This window comes from Patella vulgata, chromosome 9 (genome assembly GCF_932274485.2).
Source record: "Patella vulgata chromosome 9, xgPatVulg1.2, whole genome shotgun sequence".
NCBI lineage: Eukaryota > Metazoa > Mollusca > Gastropoda > Patellidae > Patella > Patella vulgata.
In genome coordinates, this window is record NC_065887.2 from 22,041,312 (window position 1) to 22,058,265 (window position 16,954).

Genomic DNA, 16,954 nt, shown 5'->3' on the forward strand with positions numbered 1-16,954 from the left:
AGTGAATATAAACAGTTTTTTGTTTGTTAATTATAAAATTTGGATTTTAACACAGACATGTGTTAGAGTGGTGAATTTATTTAGATGGCCGATGGCAACTTGTTCGCATCTGGAATTCAGGTCAATGAACTAAGTATGATGATAACTTTAATTTCTTTTTCATTGCTTTGTTTTTGTTTTTTTTCCTCGTATAATTTTATAGCGAAACATGTCGGAATAGTAAAACCGTGTACACAACAAGGTGTTTCACAGGAATATAAATATTTAAGATACAGTAGTCCACCATACAGTAAATACCGTTATAATTCAAGAATTGGAAGAGCTGTCGTCAGCACTCAAAATTAGGATCGATGCTATGCTCATTTCATTTCAGGTAATAGGGCCTATACTCAACTGACAGGAAAGTAAGATTGATCTCCCCTTAGTTAATGTTGTGACTTGTACTGGAAAACCAGAACAAAAATCGTTGGTTATTTAAGAATATCATAGAAAAAAGCAGCCCTGAATTTATCATTATGCATTATGTAAGGGGAGGGGGGAGGGAATTTAACATGGTACAAATGGTGCAGCTGAATGAGGGTCCACATATGACCCCACAAGAAATAGTCAATTACCCAAGTCTTTGCGACTAGAAAGCCTAGGAAAAAAATTGTAATTATCACATATTGTTTTATTTGGGAGGATAAATATTTTTTTTACTGTTTAGTACCGTCTTATTTTAATATGATCAGAACCTTTAAAGAAGAGTAACAGTTTGGAAGTCTGTTGATGGTTCATAAAAAGGAGTGATGATGATGAAAAATGATGATCTGGCTAGGCAAAGATTGGAAAAAGATGTGATGATTGTGGAGGACAGGTGGAGAGAGTGTGAAAGGAGTTTCCTGTTTACTCAATACTAAAAATGCCATTTCAAAAATAACACATCTATCTGAGTACCCACATAAAACCCACAAAATTAAGCAGACTGCCTTACCATGTACAAGTGCGAGATCTAACCGATGAACTGCATACAGATAGCAGATCTTATAATTTACAGTGTGCATTCGACCACCAAGTTTGGTATGGAGATGTGATGATAATGTATTGATCATTGGATGCAAGAATATTCTATGAAATCAATAATAAGTAGCATGTATACTATATGAATTATTGTAGAAATCAATAAAAGTTGCATGTCTTTCATCAGCAGATTGTTCAAGTTATATATGTGTGAATTTGACACAATGTATTTGTATTATGTACGTCAGTTTTTAAATAAGAAAGCAAACTAACCCAGAAAAATAAAAATGAAACAACTTTATACATTATATTATAGTACAATATGTTCAGAGTATTGTGGATACAAAACATAGAAGTTATAATTTACTATTTATTTATGGATCTACAAAGATTTGCAAACTTTCAACCAAACTTATATCATTTTTTTAATAGTCCCACCACAGGGAACCTGAAAATATTATTAAGAACATTTCTCTTGTATCAAAACAGTTAATGCAACTTTTCAAACTCTTTCTGATAATATGCCAACTATTTCTGCTATATGGTGCATCTATAATTTGGCCCTATTTTCCATTCAATTCAGTGTAAAGCAAATTGAAGCATACAAACTATTTTCAATTTATGTATAAACAGTTATTTGATAACAACACTTTCAATTTAAAGAAATCTATTTCATCTACTAAAATACATAATTATTTAACTTTTTAGTGAGACTTTACTTCCATTATCGTATTATTATTTTGTTTTAAATTTCTAATTTTTTTATTTTTTTTGGATTTTAATATCAAGATAAATTTTCCAATAAGGTGCAAATTAAAATGGTGGTTTTACCATAATAGTGTGTTGACATTCATTACAAATAATGAAATAAACCTCACTGGAGTAAAAATAGTTTTCTATTCATTATTTCTACCAGTATCAATTTCTTTTGGCAATGCTAGATATCAAACTTAAAACTCTCTGTGCGTTATTTGCAATATCTAACCTTTCACAGCTTAATCCATGCTAAAATGTACTCAAATTAATTATTTAGTATTTACCTAAGAAAAATAAATCAAACTATCAACAGTACATAATCTCCTGACTTGAACTCAATCAGATTATAAAGAAGCCCATCAAAGATTTTAGCGAAACTATAGGTGGTGCTAGCTTGGAAATACTAAACGGAATGAACCATTTTTGGACTGATATTCCTTTTAGAGATTTAACTTTCACTATATTGTATTGTAAATATTCCTCAAATGTCAATCAGAGATTTTAATATAACAAAATGCCTATAGAAATGTGTATAACACATCCCATAGTTTTCTTATGGCAAAACAATAAACCTAAAGTCACTGTTAACACTCATTATTTGCTAAAGCCCAGCACACAATCTGATTTATTACCATTTAATGTAGTTGCCGAAAAATCATGTTGGATGATGTAATTTACAGAGCACAATAAAATCTTACTATTGCAATAGAAATCTTAAGCTGTTACACTTGAAATGGATGAGCTCCTCGCATGTATATTGAGACTGTTTTGTCATGTTTTGTCAACATTATGTCCCTTTAAAATGCAAATCTCAGTTACCAGTGAATATATAGAGGATATTTGACGTTTTAGAGTGAATAACATATTTTATTTCATCTCTAAGCAAGAAAACTTATATTTTCACGAATGCGTAGCATGAGTGAAAATATAAATGTTTTCTTGCTTAGAGATGAAATACAATATGTTATTCACGACAGAACGATAAATGTTCTATTTATTTTATGATTTTACAATCATTTCAGGTAAAAACAACATGGACTACTGCTAGCCAGTGGAATAACACTTTTATTTCACTGATAAAACACGGTATTCCACTACTGATCATAAAATAAAAAAGGTTAATTCTGTCTAAAAATGATATGTTTTACCCACAACCAGTTTTCCTGTGGAGTTGGAGATAAGTTTTTTGACTAGCATGCACCTTACGCCTGGATGAACCTGTCTGTAAATTCAGTGAACTTCCTGCTATACTTTGCTGTTTTCCAATGAGTAAAAGAAAATGGAAGGTTACTGCAGCACTTATAATTACCTCTTGGCAAAGCTTACAATCAAATATTTGCATTTAACAGGTCACTCAATGAAAATAAAAAGCTTATTTTTAAATGTATTAATATTTTAAGCTGACACTTTGAGATAAGGTAAAAAGGTTATTTATTCACATTTTGGCATTTGATTTTTCTGGGATGAAGCAAAAATTGTGACTTCTCGTTTATTGTAAAGATAAAATAAATATTAAACTGAAAAACAAGTGCAGACTTTGTGACAAGAAACCAGTCTGAATAATGGTGGCAGTTAATCACAAATTGTGTGGTCGGCTTTAGGATTATAACTGTAATACATCATATGTTTCAGTCCAGAATTCACAAAACAATTTACAAAGCAGTATATTTAAGGAAGAATTAACACTGATTTTCTTTTAACATAAATATATTAAAAATTTGATGTAAAAATAATTGTAAACCACAAAAACTTTGCAACAGATTTTCATAACCCAAATACAATTGGTCAACCATGTTTAATATTTAATGTAAATCTGAACAGCTGACACAGTTTAGTACATGTTGGTTTTTAAAGTTTGTAATACCCAACAACTAGTTGAGAATTATTAACCTTTCAAATCAAGAAATGAAAACCTTGTTCTCGATTTATTTCACTAAGCACTAAAATCATTGCTTCACTCTGTAAAACCATCAAAATTTTAGGTTCTGTAAGCTATTTCATACACTGCACCAACCCTATTATAACACTGATGTATGGCTCCACAGACAAGACCCTTGTTATATCAAGACCTTTACACAATGACTCCCCTATAACAATGTTTGCAGCCATAGCCAGGTTATAATGAACCAATTTCACCGGGGTTCCAAGAATATCTTGCATGCTGAGCGAAACATAGAGAGAACAGGCATGTTGAATTTGGGTTATACAAGGTCAAAGGTCACATATTTTACAGATTATCACAACAGTAACTAGTTGAGTTAGTTAATATTATCTTTTGGCATATTTTTGTATATATTCTCTAACTTTGCACTTGAAAGATTCCTGAAAAGAAAAGAAATTGAAGTTTTATTTCACTGAATATCAGTGTATTACTGTCTTCTTTCTCTTCTTCTTTTGCAGCCATGACAGCTCAGTGATCCCAGTAATGGTTGAGAATGTTCCTCTAGATTTTTATTCCTGATTTACCCTTGTTGTGAGTCGTGGAGGACAGGGGGGCCAGGCAACGATAACTTACTAGTCATTTGGATATGATGAAAAACCAAGGTCCTGTGTAACCATTAATTGGCATGCATGTAAAAGAACCCTTGGCAGTTGGAATTTGAAGAAGAGTAGGCAGAAACACAGTTGACTGGACAAAATGCTTAAAATGACTGACATCTGATTCATGAAAAAAGAGTCATGTCAGGTACGGTGTGTCCAACTGTTCACCACTTGCATTCTTTGATTCATGTATGTCTTTCTTGTTTGTTCTTTCTCACCTTGTGGCCTACATCAGTTTCTGACAACTTATTCTAACATTACCAAATCATGAAAATTGAAACCAAATCCCTATTAGTAAGCTTACAGATACATAAAATTTTAAGAAGGGTCTGTCTATAGAATTTAGTAATACAGTAGCTTTGAAGATAAATATGATCAGGGGGCAGATACATGGCCTTCTGGATGTCCCTGATGCTACTGTAAATTTATGTAAAATTATATATTGGATATAGGGAAAATAATTATAAATAAACCAGTACTAACTTTATCTTTTGAATAATGTTCGGCAGCTTCCACATTTAAAGGATCATCAAAATTTGTTAAGTCCTATAACATAAAATTACAGTTCAGTTAGATATGCATTGAGATACAAATGTAATTCATCAACACAAATAATTATTTTTGGAGAAGATGTATGGTTCTAACCATAGATTATCAAAATAGATTATCTGTTAATATTACCCTCAAGGTCCCTTCAAAAAATGTCTGCAAGTGATTTCATGCTACTTCAAATCTAAAACTTTTGAATACTTACAGAAAAAAGTGAATTTATTCCCCATACAACATCTTTAAGTTTTCTTGTTGGGGCCCAACCTGCAAACATATGATTCCTGATAAAGCAAATCAACATCAAATTTATTTATATCAAGACTTTCATTTTTCAACCAAATCAAAGCAGTTATTTTGTTTTAATGAGTATCTCAATACATACAATAAACTGATTGAAATATATTATTTCTGAATGTCTTATACAGTATCAAATCCCTTCTTCTCTCACAGATTCAAGTTTTAACAAATAATGAAAAAACACACGTATGTATATACCAACCTAAGCTATCATAAGAACTTTGACGTAGTAAACTAAGACAAACTTCTCCTGTTTCATCTATATTAGGATGCCATATTTTATTACAACAAGTTACTTCTGGTGGCTAAAATATAAAAATAAGCCAATCGCCAATTGTTTGAGTAAGCTATTTCATTCATTCAGTCTGAACTCTGTAACTGGTTCATGTATCTTTAGTTGAATGTGCCAGAAGATATGTTAGAAAACAGGGTACAGAGAGAGAGAGAGAGAGTTTAATGTCCACTCCACACAAACTAGGTCATTTCAGGACTAACATATGGTTCAATTTTATTTCAATAATTCACTTGCGCATAGGGGTCTTTAGCAATGGGAGGAAACTTGAGGAGCCAGTAAAAACCCACGAGGTTGTCACATACAACCGGGAAATCGAAACCACTCTAGTTGACTTACTGACAGACCTTATATATATGATACAGCGCAAACCATTTGGCCATCCAACCGCCCCAAGTCAGGGTATTACATGTATTTTTAAGCGAAATTTCTATTAAAAGTTAAAAGGGTGCATTACACCCAAACAATTCCTCACCACAATATTATATTCTTCTGGTACAAAAACATCAAATTTAAATTTTCCTCCCTGCCAAAAACTTTCGTCCGGTACAACTACTAGAGAAAATGTATGTATTTTATTGGGATCATCAAATATCACTTGACAAGACTTTGGTAAATTTTCGTGCATTTCAGAAACCTCTGTAATAAAACAATAAAAACATATCACAACCTTTTATACATGTATATGTACTATCATTAGACATCTTCGCACATAACTAATAATAAATAATACGGTACCTTGATGATCAAGATAACTGTGATAAAGTATGGATGTAGTTAGTCTCACTTATATACTAAATTCCAGTTGAGTAATCTGGTAAAACTCCCAATTTTGATTGCAGATCTGTAGGTGTCCACACTTATTCATTCAATTACAGCAACTTATCCATGCTATGACTCACATGATGACAATGATTGGAAACCAGTAAAATAGCCAATGACACATACTCTCTAAGATATATTATTGAGTAAAGTAGTAAAACCTACATACCTTTGACTAATAATTTATCTCTTATAGATATTCTTTTTGGAGTACCTTCCACCTCTTTCCTTCCAGTTTGTTTCAGTTTTTTAGATAAGGTTATCATTTTTCTGCAAATAAAATCATTTCATTTTTTAACCAACAGTTGCCAGGCAAAATACACCCACATTTTACAAGAGATGGATATAGAACAAGCTAATAACAAAAGCGATTTTTCATCCAATCAGGGGCCATAATCCAGAAAGTTATTGTCTGAAATGTGCAAATATCGAAAGGGACTGATATCTTTTGGATATAAAAATATATTTTAAGTTTCATGAAAATCGGATAAAAATTGTGACCTCTTGAGGGTCCACAACCTTCGTATTACATGCTTTTACACAATTTCTGACAAAGAGCAGCCATTTTGTTGGACAGTTTCATTTCAATTTTCCCAAAATACGAATTCAACCTTCATTATGGTGGAATGGTAATATATTTAAACATTTTTTAAAATCAGGATAAAAATTGTGACATTTAGAGAAAAGCTAAAAAAACACAATTATTCGTAAAATCAGGGGCCATAATCCAGGAAGTTACAGTCTTATATGCGCGAATATTGAAAGGAACCAAGATCTTTGAGATATAAACATGTATTTCAAGTTTCATTCAATTTGGATAAAAATTGTGACTTCTAGAGGGTCCACAACAGGGTCTGTGTACAAGAAGCGGCCATTTTGTCTGACAGTTTCAGTTCGATTGTCACGAAATTCGAAATCAACTGACATTATGGAGTAACAGCGATATGTTCGAACGTTTTTTTAAATCGGATAATAATTGTGGCCTCTAGAGCGACCACAAGCTAAAAATGCAATTTTTCGTACAATTAGGGGCCATAAATCAGGAATTTACAATAAGATATGCACGAATATTGAAAGGAACCAAGATCTTTGGGTTGTAAACATGCATCATAATCAGATGAAAATTGTGACCTCAAACTAAAAACGTGAATGTCACTAGATAAGAGAAAATGAGAAAAATAGAAATAGTCCGTACATTCCCTTGTTTTTATTCATTCTATACTTAATAAAAACATGGTAATGCATAAACTTTTTCTATTTTTTTTTTGTTATCTCTTATCTAGTGACAGTCAATTATTTTTTTGGAATTGTCAGATCCTTCCATTGTCTCATGTAACAACTTTTGGTCTTCGAAGGAATTATTACTGAACAGAAATTGGCCCGTGTATCTGTTATCACTCGTGGCTCGTCACTTCAGTCAGTTATATAGAAGGATAACTTGTGTTTTCCTTTTGCTTTCGGCACTTTTGTTCCTTGAAATCTTCATTACACATCTATCACATCAATGATCGCTGTGTTAAAATCATATTTGTTACGTGTTTAACCAGTTCTATCACATATGTGATAATGACCGACACCAATTACATCAAACTCAAATCAATTTGTAATCTATGTAAAATCAGAAACAAGTCTGTCAATCCATTGCTGAGATACAGCATTCTAAGACTCATTTGGTACAACTATGTGTCATATTAACATTGCAAATGTACCGTACATGGTTTTCAAGACTCGTCTGACAAGGACAGCTGTCTGGTCGTTTGGATGGGACGAAAAACCAAGGTCCTGTGTACACATTGGCGTGCACGTAAAAGATCCCTTGGCAGTTTGAATTCGATATAAGAGTAGGCCGTATCGCCGCTGCCCGGGCAAAATTTCCCGCATAGCACACTGTATGGCTTATGCCGTCTTCATTAGCCCAGGTTAGAAGCAGAACAGTAGGACGTTAAACCCCATTTCATTTCATTTCATTTCAAGATTCACAGGCAAAATGCTCTGACAAGTAGGCTAGTTCCTGGATTTTTGATAAAATTACCATTTTGTGACTTTTTAGGGCTATATGACTTTCGAATTACCATGTGACATGAGATGAAATATGTGATGACATGGGACTTTTAAAATCTTGTTTTACTCAGCTGCAGAATAATAAGGAGAGCAATTGAAATGAAATGAAATGTGGTTTAACGTCATACTCTCTGCACTGACTGGGCTAATGAAGACGGGCATATGCTATACAATGTGCTATGAAGGAAATGTCCCGACAGTGGCACTACGGCCTACTCTTATTTCAAATTTCAACTGTCACAGGCTCTTTTATGTGTAGTGGCGACCTCAGTTTTTCGTCCCAACTGAACAACTATACATTGTCCCTTGCCAAGGCTATCTGTCCTGCACCTTCTCTGACAACACAGCAATCGAACACGGGACCTCCCGGTTAGCAAACTATTTAAACGAGAGTTGTGCATACGAATACGAGCATAGCTGGGTTAACTCGTATTCAATTCGAGCATTTGCAAAGGGAATTGATGGTCGTTGTTCAACAAAACGAAAAATTGTCATTCATACAGTATATCGATATATTATTCAAACAAACATTGATTGATCTAGGCCCAGAGTCGTTTGACGGTTTGTTGAGTGAGATTGAGAATGCAACGGACAGTTGAGTGAAGTACCCGGTAGGTTTATCGATGTTGTAGTGTGCATTTTAACGATATCTCACACGAAAAAATGTAAATATATATTACCATAAAGTCAAAATTTGTAATTACACTAATAAAAATATACAAAACTGTTAAATAAACTTATGTTTTGTAAAGTTTTACGTCATTGTAAAATAAATTGTCTTCAAGAACTCCAACCCGGAAATGGGTGTTAATTTTGTTTTTTTATTGAGGGAGTGCTAAAAGGGGCATAACTCTAAAATTGGGAAATATGGCTGACTTCGAATGGCCATGGCAATACAAATTCCCACCTTTCTTCACGTAATTAACATTTTAAAACTTAATTCTTTGTATTACTATGCTTGTTAAATTTACACTTATACCGCCTCAAAATTTGAGAAGAAAACTCAGACTTTGGTTGAGTATTTTGCCTATTACCTTACTGTTCAAACAGAATTCTAATTTCTCAGAATTCTGCTGTCTTTCTTCAGTGAACTGAAAGTGAATACAAAACACCGGGGTGCTTATTACCAAGGAGGAATTTAAATAAACTTCGCATTTCCAAATTGTAAGGGTCTGCTACAGTTGTCATGAATAACTGTAGGTGTACCCGAAAAAACCCAAACAAAATGTACTATTCAAAACTCTGTAGAGGGAATGTTACAAAATATTTTTTCATTTCAGAATCCAGCCTAATCTTGAAACAAGGAAGAAACAGTTAGAAGCATGGTGCTCATTAATACTATCATACCATAGACATACAAAGAGTTATAGTTTAAATATAACAGAAGCTCAAAGTTCACCATTATTTTATAATAAGTCACTCAGCAGTATCCTTTAAAGTTATAAAAACACATAAAAATAGCACGAAATAATGTTTAAATTATATTTTTTGTTTGGTTCTGGTATATCCTAATTTATACTGGCATTACACAGAACTTCACATTGGGATTATTAATTAAGGTATTACTGTTTGACTTAGTAGGCCAAGCAGGGCTAGAAATTCATGCGAATCTCCGAATCTAATTCGCGCAAGGATTCTCGCAAGAGCTTACGCTGCGAATCTATAAGGATTTGCGAAAAAAAATTCTTAAAAAAAAAAAAGTCAAACTGTTGAATGTCAGTCAGGGTCAGTGTTATTAATTGGCTGTGTTTTGTGGGATTTAGCCGATTGATGGTTAATCTAGCCGATTGGTAAAACAATGAATCGGCCACATGGTATCATAAATCAATCAACTTTTGGGTAATATTACAATGCGTTAATTATTACTTGTTAATAAAGAAGTGTCGGCTACAACAACAGTCATACCTTAGTGAGAATCGACCATATGTGGTTCATAATCCGAGTAATTAGCACATTTAACGGTGATTTTGATAATCCGGTAAAAAAACAAAACAAGCTTGCTGATAATTCATAATAGGTTCAGTAATACGCCATGTGGTGAATGAAGACAGTCTCGGCATGGTTTGCAAATCGCGCATCTTCCACTCTCCGTCCGTGTAAATTTCAGGTACCGGTAGATATTAAAATAATAACTGTATCATACATTGATGGATTCACTGACTACTTGTTAGGTAAATTTAAATCTTCATTGAATATAATCCCCTGATAGAACACCGAATACACGGAGAGAGAAGCAGTGGATATTTTCCCAACAGAATCTCAAATGCGGTCGAATTCCAATGACACGTGACATATCGGTTGGAACAGGTTGGAAGTAGGTCAATAAACCAGTTCCAAATAGCGTTTACCGTTATGATTTTTTATTTTATATACATGCTGACAGAGGCTTAATTTTAAAAATATTATTGAAGGCTATATCATAGGCGTACAGAATTTTATTTTATAGCAATTTCAGTTATGGTTGTCATGTGATTATTGTGCCATTTGTCTATCATCGACGAATGAATAAAAACGTTTGCAAGTTACGTGACTAGTTACATAATGGACAAAAGACTACAAATTTTGCTTTGAAGAAATGCCATGGTGCTGGATCAGCTTATTTTGACTACGCATTTTCTGGATATTCCTTTTGACACAATTAAAGCGTTTACCAAAAACTCCATCTGATTGGGTTTTTTTTATCATTGTTGTTGTATTTTGGTGTTTTAGATTAACACAATAAACACAATTTTGTTTTTTTAGACAGTATTATTAATTAAGATTTGGAGGATTTGCGCAGATTCCATATATGAGAATCCTCTTAGATTCTCGAAAAAAATGACAAATTTCTAGCCCTGCCAAGGTGCCCGGTTTGTCTTGGTACGGTAGGTCTACCTTTCATTTTTTTAGTAAAAAACATTGACCTTTACCATGACAGTTTTGCAAGTAGGATGGTAAGCCTGTGTAATTTACTATGTCTGTAAGTAAAATATGACTAAATACAGAATTAAGGATCTATATATTAAGAATAAACAGTTTGGGTTAAATAAAAGCACTCTAGCTAGCTGGGATTTCTAAGGATTGGAAAATGAAAACAAGAAGGGTATAATCAGTTCTCAGCTGTTATAAGATATGTATCTTATTAAAACTGCGAAACCAAATAATTATGACATGTAATCACTCAAGTCCCGTGGAAAAGGAGCTGTTCAAAATGGGTACCATGTCAGATGATTATTAATAAAGGGGCCAAAGTCTTTAAATTACCAATTCCCCAAATTTTTCTTCTCAACTGGTTTGAAATAGGGTCCAATATTAGTAAGATTTAAAAAAAAAAACATCTCCAAATTCTGTCTGCCATTTTCTTTAAAAAATACAAACTATTTAAATCTACAGACATATTCATGCAAATAACATTAGATATTTCTAGGCTTGTTTAACCAAACAACAATTTTTTATACAAGCTGTTAAAGGGCTGAATTGATGCTTTCATATATACATGTAGGCCTATACATGTAATTTCATACTACACTATGTCACTAAAAGTTTATTTCTGCTATATGGACACAGGAGTTCCACAAAGAAGACTTGTAGCTCTAATATAGATATAAGATTTAATTTGCAAAACTTGGTATGCATTATCAGATCTTCACTGATTGACCACATTTGAAGTGAGATACCTCCATTTTATTGGTGTTTTATGGAGATCTTGTATTTGACAGGTATCTATCAAAATGACAAAATACTCAAACTAATTCAACCTTGTTGTATATTGCTTAATTTCCTTCAAAACAGTGATGTACTTGGGGTTGTATTTCAATTACAGTTTATCCTCTCCAGTATGTTGCAACAGTAAATGCTATCAAATATTGGATTAAGATGTTCAGTATTGTCACCTTTTCTTTCCTTAACCAGATGACAGGGAAATTACATGTAGATGGTATATATACAATTTTAGACGAATTGAATAAAAGGGGTAAAAACATTATATTGTATTCAAATATTTTTAAAGGTTAAAAACCTCTTTTAGTTACTCTGATGTTCTATTGTCCCCCGCCTTTCAATGAAAGCAGGGACTATTAAAATGGATCTGTCCGTCCGTCCATCCATCATACCTTTTTTGATACATTAAATGTCCTTATTAAGGTAGAATGTTCAAACTTTTGTAGGTGTCTTATCAGGTGAATGCCTTGACAGAATTCAAACATGCGCATTTTCCACTAAACAGAGATAAGCAATTTTATTGGTTAAAACTTTGGAACACAATAACTTTGGTTCTAATTTGGTGAGAGGGATGAAACTCAGATTATAGATTCATTATATCAGTACCTTGACTAAGTTAGATGATTAGAAATTTTTGCTTAGGCTAAGTAGCGATAAGCAATTTGATTGGTAAAGACTTTGGAGCATAACAACTCTGCTTTTAATTGAGATAGAATGTTTAAACTTAGTGTAGATGTTCATTATGTGAATGTCTTGACTTAGTTCAATGATTAACATTTTCCGCTAAAGCTAAGCAGAGCTAAGCAATTTCATTGGTCGATGCTTTGGGACAAGATACCTTTGATTCTAACTTATGGAGAGTGATGAAACTTAGTGTAGAGTTTCACTACCAGGTACTTCAAAACCTTGACTGAGTTCCATCATGAACATTTTCTGCTTAGACTAAGTATAGATAATCAGTTTGATTGTTGGATACTTTTCAATAAAATACATGTGCAATTAATTAATATGTGTCATCTATTTATTTTGGGATTGCAGCAGGAGACATCAGCCTCACCGTTGCCTTGTTTTGAGTAAAGATGAGACATTTGTATATACAATTAAATTAAATGTTTGTTTTGAAAGATTAAGAAGTTATTTTGTGTATACTATTTTTATATGCTCACATTTTCATGTGGACGTATTATGCTGTCCGTCCACCTGTCTGTCAGTGTGTCCAGTCTCATTTTGGTTGTGGACCCTCTACAAGCCTCAATTTTTTTCCGATTTTGACATGTAGAAGACGGTAACTTCAAGGATTATGGCCCCGGATTGTACAAAAAATCATGTTTTAAACTTGTGGACCCTCTAGAGATCACAATTTTAATGACACTTAAAATATATGCTTATATCAAAAAAATCTTTGTTCCTTTCGATATTGGCACATGTTGGACCGTAACATCCTGGATTATGGCCCCAGATTGTATGAAAAAATGTTGTTTTTTTTTAGGTTGTTCTCTGTCCATCTCTTGGTAAAAGTGGGCATATCTTGCATCGCAGCTGCTTGTTTGTTTCATATTTGGCATAAACGGTTAACTGTTGAACACAAAATTGGCTGTCTGTGGACTTAAAAAGGTTAATATTCACCCACAGATTTGCCAAACAAACTAAAAGACAATTTAATTAATCAAATGAGACACACACTGTTGTCACTCCTGTCCATCCATTGGTCATTTGTAAACAATTTCTTGTAGATATTCTAGAAGCTAAAGTTCTCATCCAATTGACTTGAAATTTATACACAATTTGAATTGCTGAAGTTATCATCAGATTACCAGTATATATTTTTTATGATAAATATTAGCTCTAGGAAGAACTAGAAGTCAATCAAATTTTAATTATTTCTGATACCGGTAATTACTTCTTTGGTTTTTACTCTTGATCAGTTTTTAGTGTGTTTTATTTACCAGAAAATGCCCCCATTACTAACAAAATACACAAATCATAAGAGTTTGTATCCTTTTAATCCGATAACTTTTTTATATCGTGTCTGTTATTAAACAATGTACAATTAAAGATATATCAATGTTATTTTAGGTCACATAGAATGGAAAGATAAAAGTAAAAAAGAATGTTTAATTATGTGGAGAACACCAGGAGAATGGGGAAAAACCATCTATAAATGGGTTAGTTAATGTCATTAATATAATAACCAATGGATTATCTCTGTGCACTTCTTTTACCTAGGCAAAGAGAATTCCCCTAAATGCCTTAGTGATTCTAAATAAGTCACAGGTACTGGTGTTAAAGGAATAATTGTAGATATAATTTGGGGAATAAAAGTAATTTATTTTGTGTTAAAGACCAGATTGAATGTTCTGGAATTAAATTCTCTCAATTGAATGAAATGTGAAAAAGGAGGAAAACAAATGAATTTTAGATGGCAAGACCTGTGCTAACTGAATACAATAACATCTCCGCCAATCCTTACTACAGTGTCATTTGAGACCAATTTGGTATGTTTCCAACTCACAATCAAACTACCCCAATGAAAAAATTGTTGACTGATTTGTATTTAACATATCTGACTGGCTATCAAAATGTGTTTTATTTGATGGCAATCTATCTTTTCAGTTATTCTATACTATTGAAGGCGTAGGTAAATACATGATACTATTTTCAGGCTGATGATAAAGGAATGAAGAATACAGTTTGTACTATGTATGAAATAACAAATGGAGAAGACTCTGAAAATACAGGTAAGGGCGTTATTGATTATATGAACAGAGATTAGTCAAATCAAAGGTCGAGAAATGATTTTTTTGAGCAGTAATATGTGGTATATGTTTTTTACATAATTTGTGGGAGAAAGCCACATGACATGAGAAAACCCACTAGGTTATGAAGATGACTCTAGTAGTAGTAGTATCCTAGTGTTTTATGTCTGCTTCCACATAAGTGATATCGCAGACAAGAAATAGGAGAGCCGAAGCTGCTTCCTGTTTTTAGAATATGATTTTGTGTATTCAAACCACAAGGCCTCAGAGAGTGAAAGTTCATTTGAATATTATTGTTAAAGGATGATTAAAACAATGTATAGTTTATTGTCTTATATTTAGTTTAATTCAGTCTCTGCACTTTTTTTCATTTTCAGAATTTCATGGCTTAGAAAATTGGTTACTACTTAGATCTCTAAAATGTCTGCAGACTGAAGGAAAATGTGAAATTATGGCTGGAAATGAAGGAGTTAAATTTTTCTGATTAGTTTATATTCTAAACAAAAGTTTGTCCTACTCTAGAGTGCTACAAGGGTTAATTAAGAAGCAAGAGACTTTTAATCGCCCATCAGTAAAGAGTACATATTCTTCTTCAACAAAGCTTTATTATTAATGCAATTTCCTTGAATAAGTATGGATATCTATAATCGATCATTCTCAAATTCATTGCTAATTCTAGTTGCAAAAAAATAATTAGGAAATAAAACATTCTCTTGTCCACTTTAGTGGAACTTTTAACCATTTCCTTTTTCTTTATTTAAATGTGAATAAATGTTGTAAACCTTAAATGTTAGAAAAACGATTAATAATAATCACAAGATTCTTTTTCATAGAAAAAAAATCACTTAAGTAAAAGAGCAGGGTGGACTGTACTTGTATTCTATATATTCTAACTTTGTGGGATTCATTGGCTAGAACTAAGGACAAACCAAATTCAATATTGTGTGACCTTTTTTTAACCCTCATTGTTTTTCTGCGGTGACTTGGTCACTTTATGTGGACATTGTCGTCACATGCCTGTCCAATTTTCCTTGTGAACACAATGTGTGTATGAAAGCTAGCTTCTAAACACAAAACATGACAAAGTGCTTGATGGAAAGTTTTAAAACTCTTTGGGATTGTTCGTTTTTGAATTTCCAAATTTCAGGATCATAAATTTCGAACACAGGTAGCTAAGTTATATTTCTACTCATTTTTTGACGGATAAATCTTGTGAACAGGGATACAGGACAAAGTTCTCAATGTAATTTTTTACTAAATGCTGGAGTAATCTTTCTGTTCACATTTTGACTGTTAAATTTTATTACAGGACAAAGTTCTCAATGAAATGTTGTAAACTTTGTATCGTTGTTCATTGGGGCATAAGGAAGATTGAATTTCAAAATTTTAGAACCATAAACTTCAGACACATTTCATGGAGTTGGGTTGGGTTATATGCCATGGTCTGACTTTAGCTAAAAAAAGAAGACCACCTGCATACAGCCCACTTGAATTATATTAAAGGACAATATTGGTGTCAGTGATATGTGATAGAACTAGTTAAATACATCCCAAATATAATTTTAACACAGAGATCATTGCTACGGGAGATGTGTAACAAGCACGTGAAGAAACGGGAAGTGATGACGAACACGATTTATCCTTCTATATAACTAACTGAAGTAACGAGCGATAACAGACACGCGATCGAATTTCATTTCACTGATAATTCAGTTGAAGATGAAAAGTTATTATATGAGACGGTGAGAGGATATCTGACAATTCCAAAAAAGAATTGGCTGTCAGTAGATAAAAGATAACGAACAAATTAGAAAAAGTCTGTGCATTACCATGTTTTTATTAAGAACAGAATGAATAAAAACAGGGGAATGCACGGGATTTTTCTATTTTTCATGTTTTCCCTTATCTAGTGACAGCCAATTCTATTTTTGAATTGTGGGATACCCTCTCACCGTCCCATATAATAACTTTTCATCTTCAACGGAATTATCAGTGAAATGAAATTCGATAGTTTGTCTGTTATCGCTCATTACTTTATTCAGTTATATAGAAGGATAACTCGTGTTTGTCATGTTTGGCGTCACTTCCCGTTTCTTCACGTGCTTGTTACACATCTCCCGTAGCAATGATCTCTGTGTTAAAATTATATTTGGAATGTATTTAACCAGTTCTATCACATATG

The 16,954-nt window shown here is 32.8% G+C and overlaps 2 protein-coding genes across 2 annotated transcripts; one reads left to right on the forward strand and one right to left on the reverse strand.

The window, feature by feature from the left end:
* Nucleotides 1-1,281: 1,281 nt before the first annotated feature.
* Nucleotides 1,282-9,127, reverse strand: LOC126832603 (NEDD8-conjugating enzyme UBE2F). The gene is made up of 7 exons (XM_050563448.2): nucleotides 8,998-9,127; nucleotides 6,426-6,526; nucleotides 5,910-6,073; nucleotides 5,345-5,447; nucleotides 5,051-5,109; nucleotides 4,780-4,842; nucleotides 1,282-4,077 (listed from the first exon to the last, which is right to left on the reverse strand). Exons 2-7 carry the CDS (start codon nucleotides 6,520-6,522, stop codon nucleotides 4,024-4,026), a joined length of 540 nt encoding a protein of 179 aa, XP_050419405.1. The 5' UTR covers nucleotides 6,523-6,526; nucleotides 8,998-9,127; the 3' UTR covers nucleotides 1,282-4,023.
* Nucleotides 9,128-9,168: 41 nt separating this feature from the next.
* On the forward strand, nucleotides 9,169-16,361 carry LOC126832604 (vacuolar protein-sorting-associated protein 25). The gene is made up of 6 exons (XM_050563449.2): nucleotides 9,169-9,234; nucleotides 9,598-9,743; nucleotides 12,216-12,269; nucleotides 14,093-14,181; nucleotides 14,679-14,754; nucleotides 15,150-16,361. Exons 1-6 carry the CDS (start codon nucleotides 9,185-9,187, stop codon nucleotides 15,254-15,256), a joined length of 522 nt encoding a protein of 173 aa, XP_050419406.1. The 5' UTR covers nucleotides 9,169-9,184; the 3' UTR covers nucleotides 15,257-16,361.
* Nucleotides 16,362-16,954: the final 593 nt, after the last annotated feature.

Bases quoted from the DNA above. Each gene is read 5' to 3' on its own strand.
- LOC126832604 (XM_050563449.2), top strand. From the start codon at position 9,185: ATGGCTGACTTCGAATGGCCATGGCAATACAAATTCCCACCTTTCTTC. The intron at 12,270-14,092 runs GTAAAAACATTA...ATGTTATTTTAG, and splicing joins AGACGAATTGAATAAAAGGG to GTCACATAGAATGGAAAGAT. The intron at 14,755-15,149 runs GTAAGGGCGTTA...TTTCATTTTCAG, and splicing joins AGAAGACTCTGAAAATACAG to AATTTCATGGCTTAGAAAAT.
- LOC126832603 (XM_050563448.2), bottom strand. From the start codon at position 6,522: ATGATAACCTTATCTAAAAAACTGAAACAAACTGGAAGGAAAGAGGTG. The intron at 5,448-5,909 runs GTGAGGAATTGT...TTTATATTTTAG, and splicing joins CAGAAGAATATAATATTGTG to CCACCAGAAGTAACTTGTTG. The intron at 4,843-5,050 runs GTAAGTATTCAA...TTTATGTTATAG, and splicing joins GAATAAATTCACTTTTTTCT to GACTTAACAAATTTTGATGA.